The 27,950-nt window shown below is 37.1% G+C and overlaps 7 protein-coding genes, 1 long non-coding RNA gene and 1 other non-coding gene across 9 annotated transcripts; 3 read left to right on the forward strand and 6 right to left on the reverse strand.

The window, feature by feature from the left end:
* Positions 1–55: 55 nt before the first annotated feature.
* LOC117637904 (QWRF motif-containing protein 2-like) lies at positions 56–5,479 on the reverse strand. Its single transcript, XM_034372958.1, has 6 exons — positions 3,720–5,479; positions 2,565–2,684; positions 1,979–2,095; positions 1,806–1,895; positions 1,154–1,261; positions 56–523 (listed from the first exon to the last, which is right to left on the reverse strand). The coding sequence occupies exons 1-6, from the start codon at positions 5,121–5,123 to the stop codon at positions 449–451; spliced, it is 1,914 nt and encodes a 637-aa protein (XP_034228849.1). The 5' UTR covers positions 5,124–5,479; the 3' UTR covers positions 56–448.
* Positions 5,480–10,010: 4,531 nt separating this feature from the next.
* LOC117614905 lies at positions 10,011–11,561 on the reverse strand. Its single transcript, XM_034343834.1, has 3 exons — positions 11,035–11,561; positions 10,643–10,704; positions 10,011–10,462 (listed from the first exon to the last, which is right to left on the reverse strand). The coding sequence occupies exons 1-3, from the start codon at positions 11,132–11,134 to the stop codon at positions 10,265–10,267; spliced, it is 360 nt and encodes a 119-aa protein (XP_034199725.1). The 5' UTR covers positions 11,135–11,561; the 3' UTR covers positions 10,011–10,264.
* Positions 11,562–11,715: 154 nt separating this feature from the next.
* TRNAA-CGC lies at positions 11,716–11,788 on the forward strand. The gene has a single exon. It is a non-coding gene; the product is annotated as a tRNA-Ala (tRNA).
* Positions 11,789–12,313: 525 nt separating this feature from the next.
* Positions 12,314–13,795, reverse strand: LOC117612335 (40S ribosomal protein S29-like). The gene is made up of 3 exons (XM_034341084.1): positions 13,631–13,795; positions 13,155–13,254; positions 12,314–12,542 (listed from the first exon to the last, which is right to left on the reverse strand). The coding sequence occupies exons 1-3, from the start codon at positions 13,690–13,692 to the stop codon at positions 12,534–12,536; spliced, it is 171 nt and encodes a 56-aa protein (XP_034196975.1). The 5' UTR covers positions 13,693–13,795; the 3' UTR covers positions 12,314–12,533.
* A 1,009-nt stretch (positions 13,796–14,804) lies between these two features.
* On the reverse strand, positions 14,805–15,853 carry LOC117615439. The gene is made up of 3 exons (XR_004584023.1): positions 15,703–15,853; positions 15,485–15,604; positions 14,805–15,260 (listed from the first exon to the last, which is right to left on the reverse strand). It is a non-coding gene; the product is annotated as an uncharacterized LOC117615439 (long non-coding RNA).
* A 1,883-nt stretch (positions 15,854–17,736) lies between these two features.
* On the forward strand, positions 17,737–21,465 carry LOC117620733 (casein kinase II subunit alpha-2-like). The gene is made up of 10 exons (XM_034350913.1): positions 17,737–18,026; positions 18,562–18,691; positions 18,863–19,057; positions 19,245–19,402; positions 19,873–19,963; positions 20,073–20,138; positions 20,420–20,502; positions 20,780–20,843; positions 20,990–21,058; positions 21,237–21,465. The coding sequence occupies exons 1-10, from the start codon at positions 17,941–17,943 to the stop codon at positions 21,294–21,296; spliced, it is 1,002 nt and encodes a 333-aa protein (XP_034206804.1). The 5' UTR covers positions 17,737–17,940; the 3' UTR covers positions 21,297–21,465.
* Positions 21,466–21,604: 139 nt separating this feature from the next.
* On the reverse strand, positions 21,605–22,540 carry LOC117620752 (uncharacterized protein At2g23090-like). The gene is made up of 3 exons (XM_034350948.1): positions 22,186–22,540; positions 22,047–22,087; positions 21,605–21,898 (listed from the first exon to the last, which is right to left on the reverse strand). Exons 1-3 carry the CDS (start codon positions 22,259–22,261, stop codon positions 21,779–21,781), a joined length of 237 nt encoding a protein of 78 aa, XP_034206839.1. The 5' UTR covers positions 22,262–22,540; the 3' UTR covers positions 21,605–21,778.
* A 1,362-nt stretch (positions 22,541–23,902) lies between these two features.
* LOC117620739 (acyl-CoA-binding domain-containing protein 3-like) lies at positions 23,903–25,639 on the forward strand. Its single transcript, XM_034350926.1, has one exon. It carries the CDS (start codon positions 24,175–24,177, stop codon positions 25,018–25,020), a length of 846 nt encoding a protein of 281 aa, XP_034206817.1. The 5' UTR covers positions 23,903–24,174; the 3' UTR covers positions 25,021–25,639.
* Positions 25,640–26,688: 1,049 nt separating this feature from the next.
* LOC117620746 (glycine-rich cell wall structural protein 2-like) lies at positions 26,689–27,665 on the reverse strand. The gene is made up of 2 exons (XM_034350935.1): positions 27,436–27,665; positions 26,689–27,351 (listed from the first exon to the last, which is right to left on the reverse strand). The coding sequence occupies exon 2, from the start codon at positions 27,325–27,327 to the stop codon at positions 26,869–26,871; it is 459 nt and encodes a 152-aa protein (XP_034206826.1). The 5' UTR covers positions 27,328–27,351; positions 27,436–27,665; the 3' UTR covers positions 26,689–26,868.
* Positions 27,666–27,950: the final 285 nt, after the last annotated feature.

Below are 27,950 nucleotides of genomic sequence, written 5' to 3' on the forward strand. Positions count from 1 at the left end.
CCATGGAATGGAACCTAAGCCCATGATATTCTAGGAAGGAAAGATGGGGGGTAAGTAAGCAGAAAGCAATTGTAATTTGTATCAACACCACCCACATATAAGCATAACTTGCAAACACTACTAAATTAAGCAAAGAAAAAAGAAATTAGAAGCATCACCTAGACATATTTACACACATATTCCTCTTGACTTATGGATAAAGTAAAAGGTATACAAATTAATTTGATATCGACAACACAATTTCCCGCTATCATCTATTATGCACGTAACACAGGCCCAATTTTAGCACTATGACCCCTCTTTTATAAGCCACCCACGAGTCACAACCAACCATTCCAGTCTGTGTCTTGTTATCACTTCGGCTTCACGGATTCGAAGGTAAAATTGTGCAAAAGGAAAAAAGAATCTGATGTGGTGTTAGCTGTTTAGGCAGTCATACGATAAAGCTTTACACTTCGGCTGTGAGGCTATCAGGTACACGTTTTTCTTGTAAAATATGCGTTCTCAGGCTACATTCCTCCACCTGCTCATTAAATAAATAAATAAATAAAAACTTAAGAAGCATTTTTGCAGATAAGTTAAAACTGAGAGAGAGAGAGAGAGAGAGAGAGAGAGAGAGAGAGAGAGAGAGAGAGAGAGAGGACAAGTTGTACCACTCAAAACCTCCACCCCTCCTTTAATGATAAATTACACTTTCCCCTCCCACAATTGGGCCAAATTTCAGGGTTTTTTAGTATCTTTATACATTAAAATTGAGGTAGGAGTTTCGATTATGAAGCAGGTTTCATCATTGGTTGGGATCGGAAAAGTTTCAAACTCAGTACAAGGAATAATGCTGAAAATCTGGATTATATTCTTCTATCTGATAGTTTTAATAAATCAAGTGGATAGAAATGAGGACAGGAGGAATCTGAAAGATGGCCAATATGCAGTATTATAAACCACACATAACTGTATTAGCACCAATGACGTCTCATTGTATTGTCAAATATATCATTTTGCCTTTTCACAAAATCAACAGTACAGATCACACAGTGCAGAATTTGTTCTGGAGTAACTTGTGTAAGGGTCAGTTTAATCTCATGGTAGAATCGTAGACAAAATTCAAATATGTTAGGTATTGAAACTGAAACCAAATACAACATTAATTTACCTGCATGGCTGCAACTGTTGACAATAGATCTCTGCACTGACCAAGCAAATCATGCTCCTTTGCAGTTACATTTGCAAGTTCAGCCACCAAAGAGTTCACATCCCCAACCTATCAATTACAAATGGTATCAGACCAATGGCAAAACAAAACTTTAAGCAGGAAGTTCAATAGTTGGTCAGCTAGGGGTTAATGCATTGTTACTGCACATAATCATTTGCCGTTCTCACATCCAAACCAGGAGTGAAATAAAACATTTACAAATAAATCACTCCATTGTTATAAATTAAAACCTATGGAATTCCTTTTTGCTCCCAAAGGATTGCTTAATTGTCACTTGTCCTTGATACTACTATGTATTCTACTAAAAAAGGCAGCAGACTGAGGAAATTTTGAAATACTAAACTTGGTCGGTTGTATCTACAGCCACAGTAGGTCAACCATCTCTCTCTGTAACCCACACGTATTATCTATCTACTACCACCACTTACTACAAACATGACCTTTATTTGTAGTTCCCAGAATAACCATGTTTTAAAGGTAGCCTTGTACTCATGGTAACAACCTACCCGCCCTTTATCCAGATCCTCAGACAGGTATAGATATACAACAACGAAAAAACTGGGCAGGGATTCCAATGGAGAACAAATGTCACCTTCGATAACAATAAGCATATTGATGATGCCATTGCTTGCATCACATCAACTGCTGAAGAAATAGCGTCCTTCACATTGTAGACATCAGCCTGTAGCAATGAAGAACCAGACAATGAGCTCTCACTGTATACAAGGAACCAGGTAAACAAAGAGGTATAAGAGAGGCACATACCCTTGCCCCTCCAACAACTGGAAGGCGGAGTGTGCTAGCCTTTAAAGCTTCGGTGGCCCCTGACAAAGAATTAGAGTAATCCCGATCCATAAGTGATAACTCTTCCAGATATATCATCTGCACTCGTCAAGAAATATAGGATTAAACTCAGAAGTTAGTAAAATACATTGCCAAGAAACCTTTTTCTGCAAAAGCAATTCTTGCCTTCTAGCATATAACATAACAATGAGAATATCTCACAACGGAGAATCATAGAATCATTCTTAAGCAGCACAGTAAAGCAATTGCAGATCAACTTGCAATCCAATGACTGATATTGGGTAGTACAAAAAGACTATGAAGACAACTTATTCCTCTAAATAATTTCAGTTGCAAGCTCAGTTGAGAAGAGTAAAATCAGAATTAAATGCATGAAAAATAGCATCAAATTACCTTCAAGGAGCAGGTACAACTTCAATTAGTGAAAATTATAGAACAAAAGATAGAATTTCAATAAATCATTCACATGACAATGAAAATGAAATCCAGGCAAAACCAGGCCAAATATTGACAAGAAATAGAAGCAGAATGTAGTGAGAGGTCTTACTTGCCCCTTGAGGATGGATGTTAGTTTCAAATTTTGCCTCAGCATTTGTAACTCTATCCGTTTTGCTCTAACTGATTCGCGAAGTTTTGAACTTGTTACCCACGCATTATAGAGGCTTCTCTGATGGAAAGCAGGAATTTTAAACAACAAAAATTAGAGTTAAGGACTGATTTATTGGAATGGAAATATTTTAACACAAATAACAAAGTAAAGGGAAGCAGTCAATCCTGAAATCATACATCACTCACTTATTCAATATTTATTTCAAACACGTTTGCAAACAGAAAAGTTTCAGCAATAAAAACTATTTATTATACTTTTGAATCCTTTTTAACCCAAGAATTTTTAATGAGTGGTAACTACCCACAACCACATAAAATGTGCTCTTCATCCCACGTTCTGAAAACCGAATTTATATAATAAAAGTTCCATCTCCAACATCCGTAGAAAATGCAAGTGGCTAGTATAATAACAGAAACATGTAAACGGGAACAAAGTCTACATAACTCCGATAAGTCCACGATAATAAATTATGCAGGTCATCTGAGCATCCATTTCTAAGACTCGTAAAAGGCTGTCTGGAGTGTGCAGAACATCAAGTGCACGCATGAGCACAGTAAGAGATGCTTGAACAACAACGAGTTATATGTTGATAGTCAAAATGGGAAAAAGAATAAAACTAGCATGTATTCGCAAGCATAGTCCTAAATAAAGCCTAATGTTCTCCTATGAACATCCAAATTCAATGCACCATCTCGCCCCCAAGTTGCAATTCAAGATTTTACAAAATACGCAATGCTATCCACATTTTCCTTTTGCACATCAATATCCAAGTTGGAGCATTTGAGGAAAAAAAAAAAAATTTGACACTATTGTAATGAAAAAACTGAAAGGGATGCCATGGCATAATATAAAGTGACCAAAACCTGAATTGAAACTTAAATTTATGATGAATAAACGCTGCAGTCAAGAGAAGTGTAAAGGTGATCAATTAAGAAAAGGGGCAGAAAAGCAGTCGAAGATTCCCATACAAGAACAAAGCTCATAGAGAGAAGAAAATATTTAACAAAACCAAATTTATGCCATGCGTGATAACCAAAATGAATTAGCTGTACATTGAATACAATGAGTGAGGATTAAGTCCAGTAGCCATACCTCTGCATTGGACCTCTGTGCAGCTAGGGAGGCATTAGCTCTAGCATTTACAAAACGCCACTGCAAGAGCCGGTTATGCAAGAGCCTCACCACATGTGCATCAACTATCCGATTCTCTCCAACCTTCCCTCTTCGAACATCAGCAGCAAAACTTAAAATAGAGGGCGTGTTGCTCAAATTACTACTTGGAGTAGCAGCCACTCCATTCCTCACTCGAGAAGGGCTCACTCCCCTCATAGGCGAAGAAGTCATCAATGACCTGCTGAGCTTACTTGGCGATGCAGGCCGAGCTGTCCCACGAATAGGGGATAACTGTGCCCTGCTATTCGCAACACCTCGAGGAGATGACGTGGGACTATCAATAGATAACCTATTTGCCTCAGCAATCTTAGGAGAGCCCATAGTTCTTGCTCCAGCTCCAATAGCCTTAGACTCCGATTGGCGGCGTAATCGATTGTTAGTCTCTTGCCAAAACCTCGCTGGCACCACTATCCCTCTAGGCCGTGGCCCTTGTACAGCACCACCATGGCCATTGCTCTCGTGTGGTCCTGAATTAGTACTACCAGAAGACACACTATCAGTATCGGAACAAGCCACAGGTTCAGACTGTGTAGTGGCTGAAGTGCCATCATCAACAGTCTCAGTAGCTTTCACTGAACCTAAATTGCACGAATTTGACCTCAATCTCCCATCAACATCATCCACCATCGAATTCTGTAACGCCCTAACCACATTGGCGCCAGATCCACTCATCCTCCTCCTCTCATCCGTACAATCCAAGCTCCTAGTCATACAATTCGGTTGTCTTAACCTCGCAGGCCATCGCTGCTGCTCTGTCGGCTTCGAATTCTCACTCTGATCCGCTCGAAACGGCGTCGTCGCCTTCCTCCTCTCCGGCGTGCCTTTCCTTGTACTCGGAGACGGCGTCGGCTTCACTTTACTCACCTGGAGCGAATACGACTCGCCTTGAAATGAAACCGATAAGCTCCTCGTTGAAGTGAACAAGAGCTTCTGAGCCGCAGACATTTCGCCGCCGCCAGAGCCACCATTCCCGATCCTCATATCCAAAGAACTAGGGCGCGGCGTGACCGCTCTCCTCCTCTCAACCGATTGCGAGCGCTTCACGGACTGAGACGATGTCATCGGCGTCGCCGCCGCCGAAGAAACGCCAGTTCTGGAAGGCAACGGCGATGGACATCGTCTTGTATTCGAACAAGTAGAGGCAGAGGAGGAAGAAGAAGACGACATGTACCGAGAAGTGACCTCTCGAGCTTTGAGCCGGCGAGGAACGACGACGCCATTTTCGGGGTCGGAGGGCAGAAGCGGAGGCCTTGTAGCGGTTCGGGGACGACCTCCTTGGGACGAGGCTTTGGGGTTCAATGTCGTAGAAACAGCAGCTACCATCGCAAAAACTCAAAATTCCATTCAAATCTCATCCTCCAAAACCCTAATCGTCCGGCAAAAGTAAAACCTTCAACCGCCCTTGCGAGTTCACCGGCGCTCACTTCTGAGAGGAAACAAGAAATCGTAAAATGAAATAAAATTACAAAAACAGAGAAAGTGAAGTCGCGGAGTGAGTGAGAGAGAGGTTTCTGGGGGAGGCGCTTTTTATGTGTGCTCTTTTAGAGAGTGATCGGATGAATTTGGATTCTGGGGATATATGACCGTTACGACTAAACCGGCGAGAGAAAGAAGTTGTTTAGCCGAGATTTGGGAGCATAACTGTCGTACTAGGCACCCGTGTTTGGGCTTTGCCTCAGACCATATTTAAATAAATATTTCTTTTTCGCTTTTTTTGTTTTTTGTTTTTTTTATATTTATATTTTTAAGGTTAATTTGGTACACGCTGTGGGGTTTGGGGAATGGGGCTCATTTTAAAATTTCTAATTAACTGAAAATACTATAATTAGAAGCGGGGTTAGGACTTGACTTGTAGTACGAGGGTAATAGGGGTATTTTGGTAAATCACATGAGAATGGTGACCAGTGAGTGAATTGCGCAAGTGGGCTTTGTACACGTGGCGGAGAGTTTATGGGCTTAGATTTTGCACGCCACTACGGCTGTGCGTAAAAGAGTAAAAAAGAAAACAAAATTGGAGATACGAATGTAGAGGAATATGAATCTTCAAAGAGACGTTACGCAATTCCTTTCTTCAACATTGGTATTAAAAATTGGGCGTTTTAGTTGACCAAATATAGAAACTGCAGAGTTTCTGGATTCTATAAATAAAATCTTCTTCTCAAATCATAAAAAATAACACACACGCACAATAATGAAGACATAATTAATTATTTTCAAATTTATGAATTTTTGGCCTTTTTTGGCCCAATGAAATAACGAAATTATTATGAGAAAATTTGAATATGTAAACAGTGTTTTTGCTCATCACTTTAACCCAATGTGTATCATCATTATTCTAGTCAACATTTGATACATGTACATGGGCATAACCATGATTCGACAAATACAAAGCAAATAGTTAATTATGATTATACAATACACATGTCAATTATTAAGAAGGGTGACGAAGATACACATTGGGTTAAAATATTTCCTAAAACATATAGCTTTCAACACTTTGCCACTCATTAAAGGTTTTGTTCTACTTTCTATTGGGTTCCAGGTGGGTGTTATCATAAGCTTGCTCCTTTTTTCTTGTCTTTTTTAAACCACATTTTAGCTATTGATAAATTGGGTTTACAATATTTTCCTTAAAATAGAAGGTGAAATTATGAAGGAAAAGTCACCAAACAATGTGCTAATTAGCAAAGTGATTTACAAGGCTAGCTTAGCTAACTTTGAATCTTACAAAAGTGAAAAAGGACAATCAACCTCCTTTATGCTTAGTAACTCCAACTCTCTTTAAGTTAATCTTAAGTCATTCAAAATCTTGCCTTGTTTTATATGCAATGATATGGACCAAACCAACTCCCTCCCACCCTAATCCCTAATTTTTTTAAAAATTAATTTATATACTAATTATGATTACTTATGAGCCCACTGAACAAAACAAACTTTGGTGATGTGATTATCAGTCACCATTCACCAACAACTACATAGTTTTTTTACATGCTAGTCAACATATATGTATTTTTGTGTAGTATTTTGTGCTTTTAAAAAAAAGAGGCTAATGTCAATTATTCAAGGGAGTTAACACAAGATGTGCTTAATTAATTAACATTGTTAATGTTAAAAATGCCTTAAACTACACTACTATAAAAGAGGGAGCTTTCTTACCAGACTTGCCTTGCTTTTCTCTCAGAATTGCATCCTATATAAACTTGGACTTCACTTCCACTCTAGACCCACTATATGGAAGTTTACCGTTTTCACTGCCGTAATTAAAGAAATGTTACTATAACTTCATACTTATCCATATATATGAGGGATTTTAAGACATTTTCTATTGAGAGGGACAATAATATACAAACTCACACACACACTATACATATGCTAGGACTAGAACCCAGAATTTTTCCTGGAGGAGAAATTGTTCCAAACCACTAACATTCCACTTAGAAATATTTCAACCTTGTTCCTTGTCTCTTCAATTTGTGATGGCCCTTTTCTTCAAAGAACTAGCTAGCCCTATCTATCAGTCTTTCTTTTTCTCCTTTTTGTTTTCAATCCCTTCTCCAACACTCTATGTATTTGTGTGTGTTTGGTTGTTTCTAAAAAAGAAAAATTGTTGAGACCACCACAAACTAATATGCATATGAGAAGCATCTTATACTGCGGACAGTGATATAACACACATGCATGCGAAACATGATTAAGATTTAAGGAGTAAACAGGACCACTTCTGAAAGTCCTTAATTCGTTGGCACTCAATTCCATAGAATTTTAACATGACTTCTATTCTATCTATATATATACTTTGCCAGCTCCACGCAGAAAAGTATAACTTGTTAATCTCTTTCGTCGAGATTAATTAACAAAGCAACCACATGTTAACCGAGTTAAAAGAGCTTTGCCAAATAAGGAATTTATGCTTATAATTTGCTAAAATATGGTAACTTGTTATTCGCACTCCAAAAAAAAAAGATACTTTCCCTTGTGAGATATATTGTACGACCATCACACCTGTATTAATATTGGGATCTTCATCGATTATGGAGTTGTAAATTAGTTTGGGCCCGAAAGTATCTATCTTTTTCTTTAATTGTAGAAGAAAATAGGGAGAGAAATAAAGATGGGCAATAGAAGAATAAATGCAGAGGCATAATGATGAACAAGTAGCCATAGAATACTAGTTGTGGCAAGCAAGGATTGCATTAGAAAAGAGAGAAAACAAATACCTGCCTGCCTAAATGGATGAAAGAACAAAAGCTAAATTGGATGCCAGTTCCTCTCCCTGTTGCTTCTCAAGGACCCATGCATGATTACTGTTTTATTGCCTATATATACATATGCAGATCAGAAAAAAAAAAAACCCAGAAGGCCCCCACTTCTCAACATAAAGAGGAGCAACACTACACGGTTTATGGTTATCATCTACAACCTTTGAGAAAGAAAAGCATCTTTCTAGGATGCTCCGTCCCCCACTCTCTCTGCCTATGTCTTCTGTCCCAATTCCTCAATTTTTTCACAACTTTGCTTTCAAGGTCCAACATGTCTTTATCGTTTGAAGTCCGAATACGTGTAATTACTCGCAAACTATTTATATTAAGCACGCACATATTCGTAAAGTTTAGAGACACAGATTTTGTTCACCAGATACAATATGCAAGACAGCTGCAGTATATCCAGACAAAATTTTATTTTTTGGAGTTTTCAGTTGAGCTGGATGCATTTCAATTTTGTGTACTAATGAATTAACTGTTTAATTCTGTCGTTTTGGTTAAAGAAGGAACCAGGTATAATTGTATTACAGCTAACTCCACCCGAGTGTGTTAATTTTGTAAAGAGCATAGTTATATATGAACTGCAATCTGGCATCTCCTATGGCCTCCTCTAACATAACGTAAAAGAGAAATAAAAACAAAAGATGGTGCATTGATATTGCCATATTGCAAGATTTCTATACAAATGCCATCATCATGAATATGGACAATGATTGGATATCCACACTTTTAATAAGATGTTATCAACTCTGGCCTCTGCTTAACAAAAAAAAAAATATATTATATAAAGTTTCTATCACAAGCGTATAAAAAAGGCTATCAATTTACATCAATTTAATAATGATGGTATGATTATTTTTTATTTATTTAATATAAGTGATAATCTAAATTATAAGAAGAGGGAAGTTTCTTACACACACTATTAAGTTGTCATAGGGATTCGAACTTGAGAGTTAAGACCCCCTTTTTCACTAAATTATACATCGTTGAATTTCTTACTTAGTATGAAAAAAAGGGTCTCTTATAGAATCCCAAAATAAGAACGCTCAACTAAGCATACCAACTTTTTTGGACGTACACCCACCACACCAATCCATGAAAATGTAAACGCATAAACATCAAAAACCTAATCATCGTTAATAATTTATATATGGTTAGGAGTTGGGAAACCCTACTTGATTAATCACAACGTACGTGTACTATAATTGATGTTAAAGTTACTAAACCTGATTAGGTTAGGTAATCCCTCCTTCTAAAACTTGAGCATGGTAGCCCACGTTCAAAGTTATGGATACTCAATGCTTGGGGGAAGTGATAATTTGTCATGGTCCCCTAGCTTTAATCACTAAAGGATGCTTCTCTTTCCACTCGCAAAGCCTGGAAAAGAGAACTGTGGCTGTAGGGACAACAACAAAGGCTGAGTTTTCTTTTCAGTTGTAATCAAAAGAGGGATGCACAAGTCATGACAATATAAATGATAAATGATAAATGATAAATGAAAGATAGTTGTTGAATAATTTTTTATTAAAAATGAAGTATTATTACTTAATTAATGACCATATTACGAGAACTAATCACCCCGTGAATAGAGTTAGGGAAAAGTGAAAGTCACGAGGAAGAAAAAATAGCACAAATGGACCCCCAAAAGCTTGAGAGAAAAGGTTTGGGACCTCCATATATATTATATATTCTGTGATGATGATTACTAGTGGCCTAGATTAGGTCATTAAACATCGTCACTAAGCCACCTAACACGTATTTAGTAACCAAAAGCTCTCACTTAACGAAACTAATCGTAAGCTAAAAGGGTATTATCTCAATGTCAACCCTTTTCCAAGACGACCATGATCTTAATTAACTACCAAGAGTATCAAACTTTAAATCACTTTTATATGTATTTGAGTTCAGATATTAGAGATTAAAGAAAGAATCTATCAGAACAGTCAACTTGCATAAGAAGCTGCAAATTATTTTTAGGTTGTTAAAGACACAACACAAGAACTTCATATGATGACAAAACGCAAACAAGTACAGGGCATGCACAGAAGTCTGAATTGGTGCATGAACATTATACACACAACATATATATATATATATATATATATATGCATGGAAGCTCGTTATGATGACAACTACTAAGTTGAAATTAACATAAAGATTCTAGCATGCACAGACACAATAGAGGAACATGACATGAGGTGGCTAAGGAGTGGCACCAGGACTGGGTTGAGCAGGAGGTAAAGGCTTTGGAATGTATGGGATTATAGGCGTGCCGTGCTCAATCGGACCCGGCTTTATGGAAGCTTTTGAACTTGGAGAAGGATCAATGGGGTGATAGTCATCCAGATTCACATTTCTCACATTGCCTTTCTTCTGTGTCCTTGGAGTGTAGCCATTCTCCTGTAGTTTGAGAGCCAGAGACAACAAAACCCAACATCATCAAGAACTTTGATTAAATAGCAATTAATCAAACAGACAACAACTTGCAAATTTGATGTATAGCTTGTGCAGTGCTTGACACAGATTTCTGATTGTGTGATTCAAACTTCTCGTAGACAATCATTTGTAGAGTTCATGTACCTTGAGCTTCCTACTTATAGCTATCCTTTTTGGCCCATCGCCAGTGTGGTTGAAGACAAAATCTGGAAGGAAAAAAAAAAACATTAGGCAGATTGTAGTTTCAGCATGTCACATTGTGTTTCATTCAAGATAATGAAGATTTGAACTTGATTGATCAACTCCAGAAACAGAATTCAAATTAGAACATTCTAGAAATATTTCAATTAATTGAAAGAATTTGGCAATTTAAGCATCAACAACTTACAACCAAATATATTGGCATAATCACCAGATCCACAAGTAGTGAAAATATAAATCAGAAAATAGTAACACTGTTAGCTACAAACTTGAAAGCTATTTTCTTTGCTACTATTAAAAGTGAAACTTCAAATAAATCAAAGAGAAATAATTACCTGGATAAGAGTAGCCATTTCTGCTGCTAGAGACATTAAGGACTAGTACTAGAACTGTTCCAAGCAGCAAAACCAAAACCCAAAACCCAGAAACTTTCATGATGTAGAAATATTTGCAATTACGCCAAATGACAATGTCCCCAAGAAAGAGTGTTTTTTTTTTTTTTGGTTCTCAGACTCTTCAAAAACTTCTCAGGAATCCCCTTTGGGCTTTAAGCAACTCAACCCATAAGAAATTTCACACGAAGGGAGTAGCTGGAAACAGAATCACCGGCCTTTCCGTCACAACAAGATTTAGAGGGCAACAAAGTCCACCAGGAATTCAGGGGAGATGACAAGAGTGGCTAAGAAGAACCCATGTCTTGCATTAGAATATGTAGCAAAAAACTAATTTTTTGGTTTTTTGGTTTTTGTGGTAAGTGAAATCATAAAAGAAAGCATGTGGCTTTCACTGACTCTTCATTTACTGCATGCATCTGTGTTCTGCAGAGTTTTTAGTGCTTCATTTAGTGTTTCAGTGGGGAGGGGGAATGAAAAGACATCAGTGCTCAAGGGTTGCCGTGGAATGTGAGCTTTTGGGCACGTCTGTGGCATTTGGCAGAGCGCCATTTGCATGCCCATACGAAATTGTTGACGTTCTTTAACGATAATATATTTGTTTAACAGCTAGTTAACAGCAACGGGGGTGTAGCTCATATGGTAGAGCGCTCGCTTCGCATGCGAGAGGCACGGGGTTCGATTCCCCGCACCTCCATATTTTTGTTTAAATTCTAGATCTTTTTTTTTTCTTCCCTAATTCTTTCCCAAAATTAAATTAAAATTTTTGGGGTTTTAAGAACAGCCCAACATAGCCTAGTGCCACTCAAAATTGGGTTTTAATCATCTTAAATTACCAAAGCAAAACACGATTAACAAACACACTTTGATCTGTATGGTCTCTCAGAATTTAGATTTACAATACAAACCAATGAACTTGTTTTTTTTACTTCTCTTTTATCGGTTGGCTCGATGACTTCGATTTTTAATATTGGAACTAGGTTTAAAATGAAGATCGCAGGAATCAAAGATGCTGTGCAGAGACACCCACCAAACCATAACCATCATGCATCGATCATCTTTATGGGCAAAGAGTCTAGTCATATCTTTGTTCCAAATTCTTGTTCGCCAACAAAGTATGGGCTCAAATGCGACAACTAACGTTTGTTATTATTCTTCTTGCATCAAACGACAAGTGACAATAATCTAAAATTTGTTATGAACCTAATCAAAACCATTGAAGCATTAACAACCAAAGCGCATATCAACTGGAAATAAAATTTAGACCCAACAAATAGTTTTCAACAACGGCCCAGTCAACAACTAATTGTCAAGCTTAAGATATGCTACATTATCATCTTAAATAAGAAAAGAGGAAAAGTAACAGCAACAAAAGAAAAAGCTCTCCAGCTCCATATTTCTGACATCTTCATGGCCGATGCAAAATCAGATTCTTTCAACTTTCAGCGGTACTGCAATGAAGATACAACCAACACAGAATTAATATCATTTCAAATTCAACACATTGCAAATACATACACAAACTAATAAAAAGCCAAAGAACTGAATGGAATTATAGATGCTAATAACTGATCTGCTACATTTTCTCTGTACATTGAAATTCAAATTCAAGACATTGGCATACATACATGCATACACAAACTAATAACAAGCAAAAAAGCTGTATAGAACTACAGATAATAATGATTGGTCAAAATTAAAGATATGTATCTTCCATCAACAAACCAATCTGCGCACATTTTCTCTGTACATTCAAATTTTTTACTTCAATTTATTTGGAGGAAGGGATATTTATATGAGATACCAAAACCGGATACAGAACAAAAGTGACCAAAACATTCAAGCTGATGCCAAGTGGTTGTAGAATTGGGCAAATCCATCTGAGTTGTAAAATTAACACCAACCCAGAACATTCAAGCTAAATTTATGGTGTATTAAGGGGGCATTTTAAGAAATTGCGACTTGAAATGGGGCAGGGAAATTAGTACAAAAGCTTATATCCTATACAATCCAAAGAGCACCAAAAATAACAAAATAAAGGCCATAAGGATTGGAATTTATACCTTGATGAAGCCGATTTCCTTGGCGTTGCTGCGGAAGCACTGCCTGCAGCACATCAAGGCGTACTTCCGGATCAACCCATGAGGGTTTCCACATACCCGACTGTCCAAAGTAACAAACAAGTTTTCCACATAAGACATGTCCTTCACCAAAAAATCTTCAAAAGCCAAAAAACTAAAATCTGAAATGCTTCGTCATATAGAAGACCGTACTATTTTACCAATAATGTGATAAAGCTAACATTTTACTAATCAAGTGATTATGCTAATATTTTACTAATCAAGCGATTGTGCTAATATTTTACCAATCAAGTGATACACAGTGATATTTTAGCAAAGTAATTTAGCATACATAATCTAAATCTCAAACAGGGAAATGCTGATTAAATGAAAATTTCTACTAAGAGAAACAGGCCTAGATCAAACACTTGCAAAATATAAGAACGATTGAGGCTTAGATATGGGGAAGAAATTCATACCACGTACGGGAACCAGGCCCGTAGTTCTTCGGATGAGAATTCCAAACGTTGGAATGGCCCATTTTGATTCTTGCTCGGTCGTCTTGGAAGGCCGCCTTCAACTCACTGCGTTGCCTCTGCAGCTGCAAGAAAACGATGGAGTTCTAAACCCTAATCCTATGACTGCCATTTTGTAAATTCTAGTTGCTTTTATAGGTCTAGGACTAAAACGCGGCGTTTTAGTCATTCTTGCCGCCTCCATGTAACGAGGCGTTTCATCCTCCAATCGGCACGTGATAGTCCCTTTTTCTTTTCAAAATTACATTCCTTAAAGAGATATTTAGTGATATACCCATTTCTAGCACTAATATTATAAATAAACCCTACACAATTGAATTCCTATAAACAAACCCAAAAAAAACCCAAAAAATGATAGCTAGCCTTATTGAATTTAATATTGATTATTAAATTACTTTGATGTCCTATTGAGTGCTTTGGGTATTTTTATGAGATTTTGGGGTTGGGCTTGTTTTAAGAAATTGATGGCAGTTTTGTAATTTATAAGAAGTTAAAAACTTTTTTGTTATATTGTAAATGGGCTTTGGGTGTGTTTCTAAAGTCCATTTTATATAGGGTATTTTTATAATTTGGGCCCCCATATTGGGTATAATAGTGAATCTCCCTTATTTAAATTGTCAAAATAAAAATGAGATGGAACAAAATGAAAATTGAGTCAAACTACTAGAACAAAAATATATAATATGACTGTTTTTTGCCTCGATGTCCTTTCATCATATACGTAATCTATAAGGCGAAAATTAATAAGGGATCTTCTAATTTTATCCAAATTCATATTAGCCAGCTGAATTTTGCGCAACCAATTTAGCATTTTCAACTCTATGTTGTCAAGCATAACATAAATGTGTAACAACTTCATAGTATGTTGGAAAAAAAAAAGTTGGCAATATTGTTTGTTTTAAACTACTTTAATACACGGGAAGAAATATCAAATTCAAATAAAGAGGACGAGTACACTATTTTAGCCAACTGACTTAACTCATGTAATGTTTTAGAACAATTTCAATCAATGTTTCAAATGTTAATATGGGATGAAAACTAAAGTGTATTTTGTAAGGTAGATTTTTCAAATGGCAAAAAGTTGTAGAAAGAAAACATGCATGCTGCTGCTGGAATATAAAACTCTGAGAGACAAATATTTGCTCACATAAAATAAAATATATTTAATAATAGAAGAAGACATAAACCGTTGATATCTACCGACGGCTGACCGTCGAGACGATTGGAGAACAACAGAGACATCACCTAATACTTGGATCCCGCATTTCTTTTTTTCTTTTTTTTTCTTTAAATAAACCAAATTATATGTTCCACCTTAATTCCTAAACACAAAATTTTGATGGGCATATTGATTTATATTTATATATTTACCGCATGGTGTTCAAAATTCAAAAGGCACGGCAAACAAAAGGCGTTCGTTTAAACCAATTTGATAAATTCGATAAACGTTTTTTCTTGGAGCTTCCTCCCAATTGAATCGTCTCTGTCTTCTCATTTGAGTTGAGCATCCTCCACATCACATGCACGTCATCGTACTCACAACTCCTTATATCATTTTGTAGCTTTGGTAGCCCTGTTCACATTAATCTCAAATCTTCATCAAACATAATCATACTTAAATAATAATCACATGTTAATATATAATTACGAATATTTTTTTATATAAATAAATGCAATAAATTGCATCTAGTTACGTAAAAGTTAATTTAATGAAGCATGCATGTTTTGTGTTCTAATCTCTCATTTCCTAATATCATATATGTCAAAAGAAGAAAAAAAAAACATCAAATGACTTACCTGATTTGCGAATGCCAAGGCGGGTAGTGACCCGGCTACAAAATTTTCGAACCGGATACTTCATCTTTCGCGACCACCACTCCATTGGGATTGAACGAATCCAAATTAGGATCACAATATCTGCTTTAAAGAAATTAAATTTAAATTTGGAACCAAAATAAGATAATTTATAGAAATTAAGATGACGATGATATGATAATTGCAACTAATTAACTCACTCTTTTGTCTTATGTGGACCTCTCTCCTCTCGGAGAGAAGCTTCTTATAATCTTCTATGGATGTCCCCAATCAACGATTTTCTGATTGCCTTCCTCAAACTGAATTAACTTCTTCTTTTTTTGACTTTCGCCTAACTCGAAAAAATTATGATGCGATTATGTATTCTCATATTCTATCATTTGTCAGATGTCAGTTTACAGTTTGGGCTATGTCCGTATTCAACGCCTTCTACTTTGGAGTATATTTCTGCAACTCACTACCTTAACTTAAGGTGTATTGTGCCATCTGTATTATAATAAATTAATTTATTTTTATAAAAAATAACAAATATTTAACATTGGAAAATAAGTTCTGAAGAATATTTATTGTCAGTTTTGATTTTATCGGTTGATGTTGAGTTTTTTCATGTTCAATGATTTCAATCGTCACTCCTATAGTATGCCGCTATCTTAGTCGCACCATTACTCCATGCCCTCCACCATCGTCTCTGTTAACATTAAACCCATTTTCTTATCCAAAAAAAAATAAAAATAAACTCATTTAGCCTCTCTTAATTGTAAGAACATATACAATGGGGGGTGTAAAGCCACATTTACATCTCCTTTATACATTCGGGGGATGTAAATGTGGTTTTTACTAAGGGTGGGTACTCAAACCGGCGAACCGAAAATTTGAGCCGAACCAAATCGGAAAAAATCGAGTTGACCAAAAAGTCAACAACCGGTCAAAAATCGAACTGGACCGGTTTGGACCGGTTTCGGATTCGATTCCATGTCTTCAAAAATTGAACCAGGCCGAACCAAATCGGTCAAATTAAAAAAATATATAATTTCAATATATATTTATATTTAATGCTATATTTTTAATTTCACTAAAAAAAACGTAATATTTATCAAAGTTCAATGTCAAATATCTCTCTTTTCTAACTTTAATATTTATTTTTTATATGAAATTGAATAATTTGTTAATTTCAAGTAAAACAATAATATTTCAGTTGAGAATTGTCTTAAAAAACAATTAAAAAAATTATTTTTATAATCCAGTTCAAAATCAAACCGGAATTGAAACTGGACCGAAATCGGTTCAAACCGAACCGGACAATTTTTGAATTTTTTTTATTAGAATCGAACCAAACCAAACCGGATGAATAGTACATGATCGGTTCTAATTTGAGGCAAAAACCGGTCCAAACCGAATCGTGCCCACCCTTAGTTTTTACTCCAACATGCAAGATGTAAATTTAAAGATGTATAATTGATTTTGCACACTTTTGTTCACATTTTCTCACATTTTCTCATGTAGGTCTCACCTGCAAGGAATGTAAAAAATGATGTATATCTGCATCTAAATTTGCATATCACGGTTGTGATACAAATTTACAATCGTTTACACCTTCCCATTGCAAGTGATTCCGATCACAAATGGTGTATATTTAACATACACCTCATTATACAACCCGCCACTGAAGATGTTCTAACATTAAACCAATTTAGCCTATCTTAACGTTAAACCCAACCACTAATCACCCTCATGAGGTTTTGGTTTTTGTTGGGACTCACATAATTGAGCTCTTGATCATTTTTAAGTCCAATAGGAAAAACTATATTTTTCAGTATCCATGGTGTAAAAATGCTTTAATAATAGTAGTGAGTGAGCATACACATTGGATTATAATCGTTTGTGTCACATTTGTACAACACAATTTCAATATTTTATTTTATTTAATGAGTTACCTGCATAAAACTTCCAAAGTTCAATTTATATTTCAAGTGGGTACTCGATTTTGTAAGACCATAATTGTGCATTAAGTCCACCCCTTTATACTCAAGTTTGAATCTTCGAATTCTCCCATTTAAATTATATAAAGTTTAATAGATTAATCAAATTTATGTACGTTATCTATATTTATAAAGTTCATTGAGTAAATATTAAGCAAAAAAAGAATAAGAAAAAGCATCCGTTGGTTTTGGAAATGTTTTTATTTGTCTGCTGACACATCGTCCGTTAATTTTTCGCGGAATAAATAAAAAGTTACAGGAAACCTCAACATCTTCCGATAGCTTCTTCCGCCTTGATAAACAAAGTCCGTTTGAACATCGAGAAAACAAAATAAGACCAAACAATACAAAATGAAATAATAATAAAAGATATCGCTGGTTGCTCTGCTAGGGCAACCTGGGTGTTGTTGATCGTCGCGCGAATAATAACAGAAAAAAGGAGAGGTCAACCGGGTAGCCATGTCCAGGGCTCGAGTCTACGCAGACATCAACGTCCACCGCCCTAGGGATTACTGGGATTACGAATCTCTCACGCTTCAGTGGGGGTAAAAATAACAATTGAAATCAAAATATTTGATTTATTTGTCTTATTTTATATGAATCGTTAATTGGCAATCTAGGGTAGATTATAGCTTTCTGGTTTGTGTTGTATGCTTTCAAATGCTTCAAATTGGTTGAAGGTGCAGAAAAATCCCAATTTGAAGGGAAAATGATAATGCTGTCTGTTCTATCTTTGCTGCATTGCATTGTTTTGTGTGTGCTGCAATTGAAGGTTCCACGGTCGGGGTACTTGCTGCAGTTTGAATAATTGAATCAGATAAACTTGTTTTTGTGTTCCCTTGGTCTATCAATGTAGCTAGAACCAACAAGTGATAGTTTGATTGTTGAGGCTTACCACTGGTTACTTGTTTGATTATTTGATTTTCTTGGGATTGGACTGCATTTCTTGGAAGGAATCAGTGATTTTAGAGGTTTTTTTAATTTTTGTTGTTGTTTCTTTTGAGGTTTTCACCATGAATTTTTAAGGTGCATTTTCCCAACTATTTTTCTTATTTTTGCTTAATATTTTTTCTTGCTCAGTGATCAAGATGACTACGAGGTTGTTCGGAAGGTTGGCAGAGGAAAATACAGTGAGGTCTTTGAAGGTGTAAATGTCACCAACAATGAAAAATGCGTTATCAAGATCCTTAAACCCGTCAAGAAAAAGAAGGTGTGTGTTTTATTAAAGTTGTTCCTGTACTTTTGGGATATAACTGTCATGCTGAAGAAAACTTCGAGTCTTGGTAAGATACGATGAACAAAAGTGCATGTATGTCAGAAGTTGTTTTATTTACATTTCCTTATATAATTTAACTGAAACATAGTAATGGTATTCATGCAGATAAAGAGGGAAATAAAGATACTACAGAATCTTTGTGGAGGTCCAAATATTGTGAAGCTGCTTGATATTGTCCGGGATGACCACTCAAAAACTCCTAGCTTGATCTTTGAATATGTGAACAGTGCAGATTTCAAAGTGTTGTACCCCACACTGACAGATTACGACATTCGCTACTATATATATGAACTTCTCAAGGTTTTTTATCCTGCTGCTAAACATTGATTTTTCTAACTAATTGTACCCCGGCCCACCCTTTTCTCTTAATACTTGGATAACCCTGATGTAACAGACACAGACACAGAGGTTGAATGCCATGATTCTGACCTGTACTGGTTTAGCTTTTGCATGATTGGCTAATTCAAAACTTATCTCGTGATTGCAGGCATTGGATTACTGCCATTCGCAGGGCATAATACATCGAGATGTCAAACCTCACAATGTTATGATCGATCATGAGCTGCGAAAACTTCGCTTGATTGATTGGGGTCTCGCTGAATTCTACCATCCTGGCAAAGAGTTCAATGTCCGAGTAGCTTCAAGGTAGAACCTCTTTTATCATTTAACTTTTTAACCAATCAATTGAATTGTTAGTTTTCATCTAGATTCTTAAAAGACATAATGACTCATCCTTTTTTCTTTTTTTTTCCTCTACGGGTAGGACTTGGGTTGTATCAACCCAAACTTTGGACAACCCAGGCAATAATCTTTGATGAGTTGAGTAAATATGGACATAATTTCTTAATTTGAATAATAGTTGTAGGGACTCAGATAAACTAAGGATTTGATAGTTGAATAAGTTGTAAGGACTGTTAGCACGGTGCATGTGCAGCTGTTTCTTAACAGTTATCAAATAGCACTTGCAGTGAAATTCAGTTTATGACCAATAGATTCCATGGTGCCTGATGGCGAATAGGTTTATTAGTTACTTCCATGCTGACCTCTTACATTGTTAACATGCAAATCTTTGTTTTCTTAGCAGAAAGTTGATAAATTTAAATGCTGTTTATCAGGCACTATAAGGGGCCTGAACTCCTTGTTGATTTGCAAGACTATGACTATTCTTTAGACTTGTGGAGCCTTGGATGTATGTTTGCAGGAATGGTGAGGGTTATGCTGCCCTGTTATTTCTGTGTATCCAATTATTTTGTAACAGCTACATTTTGTTCACCATGATAGACTTTTCTAAACAAGGTGTTCTTTTTCCTTGCAGATCTTTCGGAAGGAACAATTCTTCTACGGTCATGACAATCATGACCAGCTAGTGAAAATTGCTAAGGTAATTTTGGTTTCATGCTTGCTTGAAGATCTTACAATTATAGGCAATCTTTCACCTATATATCCTAATGTGTTTCAACCACCAAAACTAGTTCTTCATTGCACTGTCTAAAAGTCTTCTTAAGATTGTTTAGTTTTCCCTGTTGTCTGTGAGTTGATCATAAATTTATTGTTATTTAGTTGTGACACTAAGGTTTCATAAACGGCCAAATAGAAATTGAGTACATATTAGCAATACAGTTCATATAATTTGTTATCTTATGTAGATAACTTCTTCTTCAGGTTCTTGGAACGGATGAATTAAATGCATATTTGAATAAATATCACCTTGTCCTTGATCCTCAGCTCGATGCTCTTGTTGGAAGGTATATCTTCTCATCTTTAGCATGGAACCGGAACGTAAACTTAGATGATCTTAGATGCGTGTGAACATTCCACTGCCATAACACAATAAAGTTATAAGGGGCTTGGTAGGGCTTCGGGGTATCAATCATTATGGTTGAAAGAATAAAACAGTGGCTTTAGGCCTCTGGTTCCTATGTAACCAAAAAAATGAAATACATTGCTTTGTCTGTCTTTTCATTAGTTGTTTCTGGCATGATACTCACCTGGCATCCCTCCTGCTTTTGAATTCTGATTCAGGCACAGCAGGAAACCGTGGTCAAGATTTATCAATGTGGATAATCAACATCTGGTTTCTCCAGAGGTAATTTCTTTTTCTTTTTCTTCTTCTTCTTCTTCTTCTTCTTCTTCTTCTCCTCCCCCGGAGACAAACTTTTAGAAGATTTACCTTATATTCAAGTATTTGTCATTCCTTAATAGTGATTCTTTGGTCTTTTTCATGATGTCTAGGCCATTGATTTTCTAGATAAGCTTCTTCGATATGATCACCAGGAAAGGCTTACAGCAGGAGAAGCAATGGTATTATTTAAGATTTAGCAGCTGTTTCTTTTTCCCTCATGTGTGTTTAATATATATGTCAAAATACACAATTGTTTAGATACAAAACCTTAAGTATTGTAATAAGATGCATATTATGTTCGATGGTTAAGCACGAAATAGAATTTTCACTGTTGGGTTCCTATATTCTATGTTTCAGGCACATCCATATTTCTCCCAAGTGAGAAGTGCAGAAAATAGCCGGATGCGGACTCAGTAACACTAGACTCCCACAGAATCTTTTGGTAAACAAGCTTGTATCCCCTTTTTCTTTGGCTGTAGCCTGTGTATGATCACAAACAAAAAAAATATTTACCTAGCTTAGGCTGTTCATTGCATCCAATTTTTCTGATATATATATTTTTTAAATGCTGGTATTCTTTCTTCTCTCCCCCGATTGCGTACTTGTAATTTTTACTAATTTCAATTTAGCAATTAATCAGAATGCAATGCAACAGGATTTCGTTTGTCTCGAATTCTTTTTGCTTTGTTTTGCGTATTTTAGGTTCTGGATTATGCTGATCCGTATTCAAGTTTCAAATACAATCTTCGATTTAACAAAAGTGCACATTTATTACATATTCGAGAAAAGCTTTAGCTAATTAAAATCCAAGAGTCTAGGAAGGACTATGCAGAAGAAGATTCGAGAGATGAAGCTTCAAACAATTTTCTACAGGTCCTTCTCATTTGGGATTGTTTTTCTCATTTCTGAAGGTGAGGAAAACATGTATAAACATCAGATTTGGGATGTTTTGCTTCTGCATGCTCCCTGCACTTCACCTCAGACGTGGTGCAAATAAAAACCTGCATGCACACCTTGCACTGCAACTCAACCACCATCTTGTATCAGAAACAAAGCAAGTGCTCAAAGTACCAGAAATTTGTATACCAAGTAGCTTCATCTACAAGTTCATTCTCTTACGACAATCTCGCAGTCAAAAACAAAAAAGGGAGCTAGAAAGAGGACTACCTGTATTGTCATTGATTTCTTGTTTGAATCAAGCTGGCTTCCTGCTCACCCAAAGATACAGAAATTAATCACCAACTTATAAGTTCCCCTGTTTACAAAAGTCTCTGTTTGGTGGCTTAGAACTTAGAATTTAGAGTACCTTTGGCAGCAGCTTTTTGCTTCTCCATGTTCCTCTGGCGAGCCATCTTGGACTTCTGACCGTTGCCTCCTCCCATTGCTTGTCCTTCTTCTCCGAGTACTTGCAGGACAGGTTTGCTACTAGTGGTAGACAGAAGAAGCACAAGGCTTTAAGAATGGCCAAGAAATAGAGATGATGACGAGGTACATTATATAGATCACTTCTCATCAATTAGGTATTGTTGGATCCAGGAAAGAAACCACACATATCCAAGGGCTACCAAGAAACTTCCCCTTGTTGAGCCTTGAGGCCAATGAGGGCAGCTATAGATTGAGATAAACACACAAACCACAGACCACACCAATGTGAAACCAACTTTATATTTTTAATTTTCCACCAAGGTCTATAAGATGTTTCATTTAGATTGACCCAACCAAACAAATTAATGGATGCCACACATAGTGGTATGCTCAGTAGTGATACTTCAACAGCTGGAGCTCACAACAATTTGTGGTGCCGATATACTTGGTAGTAGATAGTGGTGGACCCATGCTACCCAATACGGTGAAGCATCCATTGGAGCGTGCACAAGGCAATGCACACTACTCTTTTTCTTCAGTCTAAGAGTCATAGTTAGGTGGTAGTTTGGAAGCTACAACAATAAATTCAAGGCCCAATTATGTTTTGGTCCCCTAGTTTTCTTTTGAGTGATAGAAAAACCAGGATTTCAACTCGGAATTTTTAAAAAAATATTTGATTGAGAAATATCAGTAGATCAATAACTACTTGATTTTGGTTATTGTAGTTTTAACAACATTTGACTCCGTAGTTTTAATTTTCACAATTTGTATGTTTTCGATTTTAGAATTCTTCAACTGTAACAACTTTTCATTGTAAGACATTTCTTCACATTTTCACACAAATAAATTAATCCTAAATTGAATAGACAAGAAAAAGGTACCAAAACAAGAGTCATTCTATAATTAGGGCCTTGTATATGGCTCTAGGTGAGGTCCTATCTTTTAACTCTTGGATTAGGCTAACCAATTTGATATAAGGATTAAGAGATAGGGCCTCAACTAAGGGCCATATATAAGGCCCTAACTATAGAATTCTTGACCAAAACAATCAATCACCCATTTGTGGGTTTTTGCACGAAATTATAAACTCCTCATGTGCACTTTCATATTAGTCATATAATCATTTCATTAAACTTAAGTGAAGTTACTATTCAGATGATTCATACGGCTAATATGAAGGTCCACATCAATGGGTATATATTACACCCTCATCATAGAACGACTCGAGTTTTTGCTTACTCGGTCTTATTTGGAGGCCCAAACTAGCTAGGCCCAATTTCGGAAGCCCAATAGAGTGACCTTGACAATATGTCAACTGATTGGCTGATTCCTTGAGTCCCAAAAATAAAAGTTCCAAAAAGTGAAAAGGATCCCAAAAAGGAAACCGGATACGTTGAGTGCGTTCCCTCCAAGTGCAAAGTCCAAAGTCCACGAAGCTGACCAGGACGTCCCAAAATCAAAACCCGCAATGCACATGACTCCATCTACCGTCATTAAAACCTCAAACACCAACCAATCAATCACCGCCGTCACCAAATTGCAAGGGACAGGATAAGAACGAAAAACGCTTCGCTAAAAAGACAAATTTGACCCCAGAAAAGGTCGAGGAGCTTCACAATCACTGTAAAATAATGCATGCACAATTTGACCTTAACCAATACGGTGACGAAACGTGTCCATCGGAAAAAGTGACGCCAGGGCAAAGCAAAAAGAGCATAATTAAAACATCAGAATATGCTTCGCTCTGCTCTGCAAATATCCCTTTCTCTTTGCTCACCTATGATTATTTTAATTTTAATTTATTTATTTACATAATCTCTCTTTTTTCCTCTATAAACTATTCAAACTCATCGCCATCGCTCTTTAATTTTATTTGGCTTTCGTTCTCCAATTCGTTTGTTCGAAGCGTTTTGGAGTTTTAGTCATCAATATGGAGCTAGTACAGGACCTGTTTTTGACGGCGTCTTTCGCGCTGATTCTCTCTTTCCTGGTTGCGAAGCTCGTTGCCATGGCGGTGGCTGGCCGTCAATCGGAAGCGGAGTTCAGAGAGTGTGAGAATGCCGGTGGATGTGTTGTTTTGGAGGAGGTGAGTTTCGAAGAGAGGAGACTGAAAGTGGAAAAGGCTTTTCACGGCCAGAGGAGGGTTGAGTTCGTCGGAGAAGCGAAGGAAGTCGATCAATTTCAATTCGAAGACAAACCGGTTCATCGAGTTGAGGAAATTGAAGAAACACTGCAGCATCATGAAGAAGGTCGTGAATTGACGGAGAAGGTGTTGGAGGAAGAAGGTTTGGGAGGAGAAGAGTCGGTGGCCGTCGGATTGCCGGAGAATCCATCGTACGGCGAGGAGAAGGTGTCGGTTGAGAAAGCGAGAGACTTCGATCATCAAAACTTGGAGAACAGAGAAGTTGAGGAAATTGGGGCCGAATCAGCAACGAACGACGTCGTTACTGCACAATCTGAGGAGCTTAGTGCTGTGGCTTTCGATGAAGCAAAGGGAAAGAGCGAAGCGAATGAGATTAAACTGAAAGCTACCGACTTTGATCGTGAACGTGGCCACGAGGCTCAGCAAAGCTCGGAGAAGAGAGGAGTTGAAGAAATTGGCGCTGAATCAACAAACGATGTCGTTTCTGCACAACCTGAGGAAGTTTGGGCTGAGGCACACGTGGCCAGTGAGGTTAAATTCAACAATTATAGTGATGAGGATGATTGGGAAGGGATTGAGAAGAGTGAGTTGGATGATGATTTTACTGCTGCTGTGAAATTTGAAGGACGATGATCGCTTGGCAAATATTGGCGGTCGCGGTGTGCAGGTGGAGCTATATTGAATTTCGAAGGGGGCATTTGAACCTCAGCCTACGGCTCTCAACTCTTCTTCAGATTTGTGCCAAGTGGTACTAGACTTCCTGTTATTTTTCTCTGTTGATATAATTAGTTTGTGTAGCTATCCATATCTTTATGCTTGCTTTACTGGTGTCTCAATTCTAATATGGTGGAGATACAAAATGGTGAAATCAGAAAATGGTAATTTGAACCTAGATATCTTACACCTTACCATGAAAATATAAATGTAAATTGCCAGATTGGGGATTGAGAAAAACAAGAGTAAAATGTCAGGCATAAATCAATTGCATTATACTTGAACTATGGGAATTATTATTTTGCCCAAAAGGTGTAAATTGAACTATGGGAACAATTGTTGTTAGAGATAAGATATTACAGAGAAATATGAGGTTTCATGTAAAGTTAGATTAGAAACAGAGGGCCTATTCATGTCGTTGTTGCTTCTTCTTGTATACGTCGGCAATGTGCATGACAAAAGCTATAATCACATTAGCAACATACATTTTAATGATCTGCAATGTTTTTCAGAAACTTTGTGTTCTGTTTTACCTTCTTGACAGATAATCAGTTGAACTAGAGTGAGAAAAAGTAACCAAATGCAGCAAATGATATATTCAAATGTTTCATGGGATTGGATTGTTACAATTCCAACTAGTTTACAGTTTGCCATATAATTTAAAATGGTCCTGCTCATTGCTTTTAGTTATCTTTATGACTTATCCCTTGTCTTGCTTTTCTTATCTTGTATTCTCCCTAGTTTTTCATAAATCTTGCCTCTCCACATCAATGTTTTTTTTAGCATATGAAAAATATAGAATGCAACATCTGAGCTTTAGTTACTTAGCATTACATTTAAAGAGTCTTCAGTCTCCACCCTACGTCCACCCTTGACAGATCGCATATAACTTGGTTTAGTGTAAAAATTTCAGGCCACTTGATGACATCGTTGGTCTATATCTTGGCCTTTCTAACCTCAGGTGCTATTATCCTGGGTTTGATTAAATCTTCCAAAAAAGGGGGAAGAAAAAAAAGAGAAGAAGAATAAGTCAATTTTATTCAGAAAAGAAACAAAAAGACAGAACAAAATCAGAGGTTAGGAGATCAGAACAACAGTGTGTCTTATACAACTAAATAGTAATGCTGTTCTGAAATTTGTACATGAATGAAAGAAAAACCTTTTCCTGGGTAAAGGAAAATCAGTTGGCTTCGAAGGATACCCCTCTTCTTCACAAAATCTCTGTTATTTCTTTCCCTGTCTGTTGTGCATGTTAGCGTGCATAGATAGATGTGATTTATCTTTTGTTTCTTGGCCCTGTCATTTGGTTGTTGTTAAAGTTAAATTATTCACATATAGTTTTACAATGTTTTTTGGTTGTATTTTCTCTGCAATTTTTCCTTAATATATTAGGTTTCTAATCGTTGAATTTTCTCATTGACCCTGGCATTACATGAGTTGTCATAGGAGTTGTCGTAGTTATTGTTGGGCACACAATTGGTGGCATGTATAGAATATTTGTCGTTCTGTCCTATCTCTGTGCTTAAGATAAACAGCACACCTGTACCAAGCTAAGTGTATCAGAAGAAGTAACTTCAATACTACCGATGCAAAGGGCAAATACTTTGATTTATTTCATAACAGAGTTACAGCATGGAAAATTAAAGAGCTACAGAACAGAAGTAGAGAGCTTTTATTTATTTTTATTTTTTTCTTTCTTGTCCTCTTAAGGCATTGCTGGAAAAGAGTCATCTGATTTTAGTAAAATCAGTGAAGATTTTCATGGACCTAATTCATCCTCTCATCATGACCATATCCTCCACCACCCCCACCTACCCCACCACCACCATAACCTGGGCCTGTGCCCGAGCCTCCACCAAACCCACCACCTCCTCCAACACCATTACCAAATCCGCCACCATTGCCACCATTACCACCATGCCCAACACCACTTCCAAAGCCACCACTGCCATCACCATAGCCTCCACCTTTACCGCCACCATTGCCTGTACCACTCCCACCACCACCAAAACCATAACCAGGCCCTGCCCCGTAACCATCAGCTGTCAGCCCTTGATAAGTTGCCTCTTCACCGTGCCAATTCTTTAACCCATTGTCCAAATCAAGTCTCTTGTCTCTGAGATTTATCAGAGACCTCCCTTCTCTGGTGGCTTGAACAGATACATAACTGAAAAGCCCCATAGCCAAGAAAATGAGACTCCATGAAACTACATTACTCCTTGCCATGACTTCTCCAGATTGCAACTTTACCTTCAAAAAGATAAGAGATATTAGGTCAGTATTATAACAAAACGAGAGAGAGAGAGAGAGAGAGAGAGAGAGAGAGAGCACTACTCTGTTCTGTGACGTCTTTTAGTTTTCCTCTCAACCAGTTCTGAAGGGACTTTGAAGAGAGAGAGAGCACTATGTTCTGTGACGTCTTTTAGTTTTCCTCTCTACCAGAGAGAGAGGGAGCCTAGCTTAAAATCGTGGCACAAAAATGAGAGGCAGGGGTTCTGTAGCGGGGGTCCTTGGATTTATAAGGTTGTTCTTGTTTCATAGGGTATGGGTTTCTAAGAGGTGCGCAGCAGATTGGCGGGGAAGGTAGCTTGCAAGGTTGGTGTGATTACATGACTTGTGCCAGTGAGTCTGGTGTTGAGGGCGATTTGCATGACCACAAGGGTGCAAAGTTGCTGCATCACCTTCGCTTGCACATTTATTGGGCTTAGTTTGCAATGGGCTCTTAGCCATTCAATTTCTTTCCTAGAGTTCCCAAAACCAACGGAACAAAGGCTTGGGATTTCATGTTCAATAACCAGGAAAGAAGGGGTAGAAGGCTAAGGACAGATAGAGAAAATGGGCCGGAGATT

Source organism: Prunus dulcis, chromosome 1, assembly GCF_902201215.1.
Source record: "Prunus dulcis chromosome 1, ALMONDv2, whole genome shotgun sequence".
Classification (NCBI taxonomy): Eukaryota; Viridiplantae; Streptophyta; class Magnoliopsida; order Rosales; family Rosaceae; genus Prunus; species Prunus dulcis.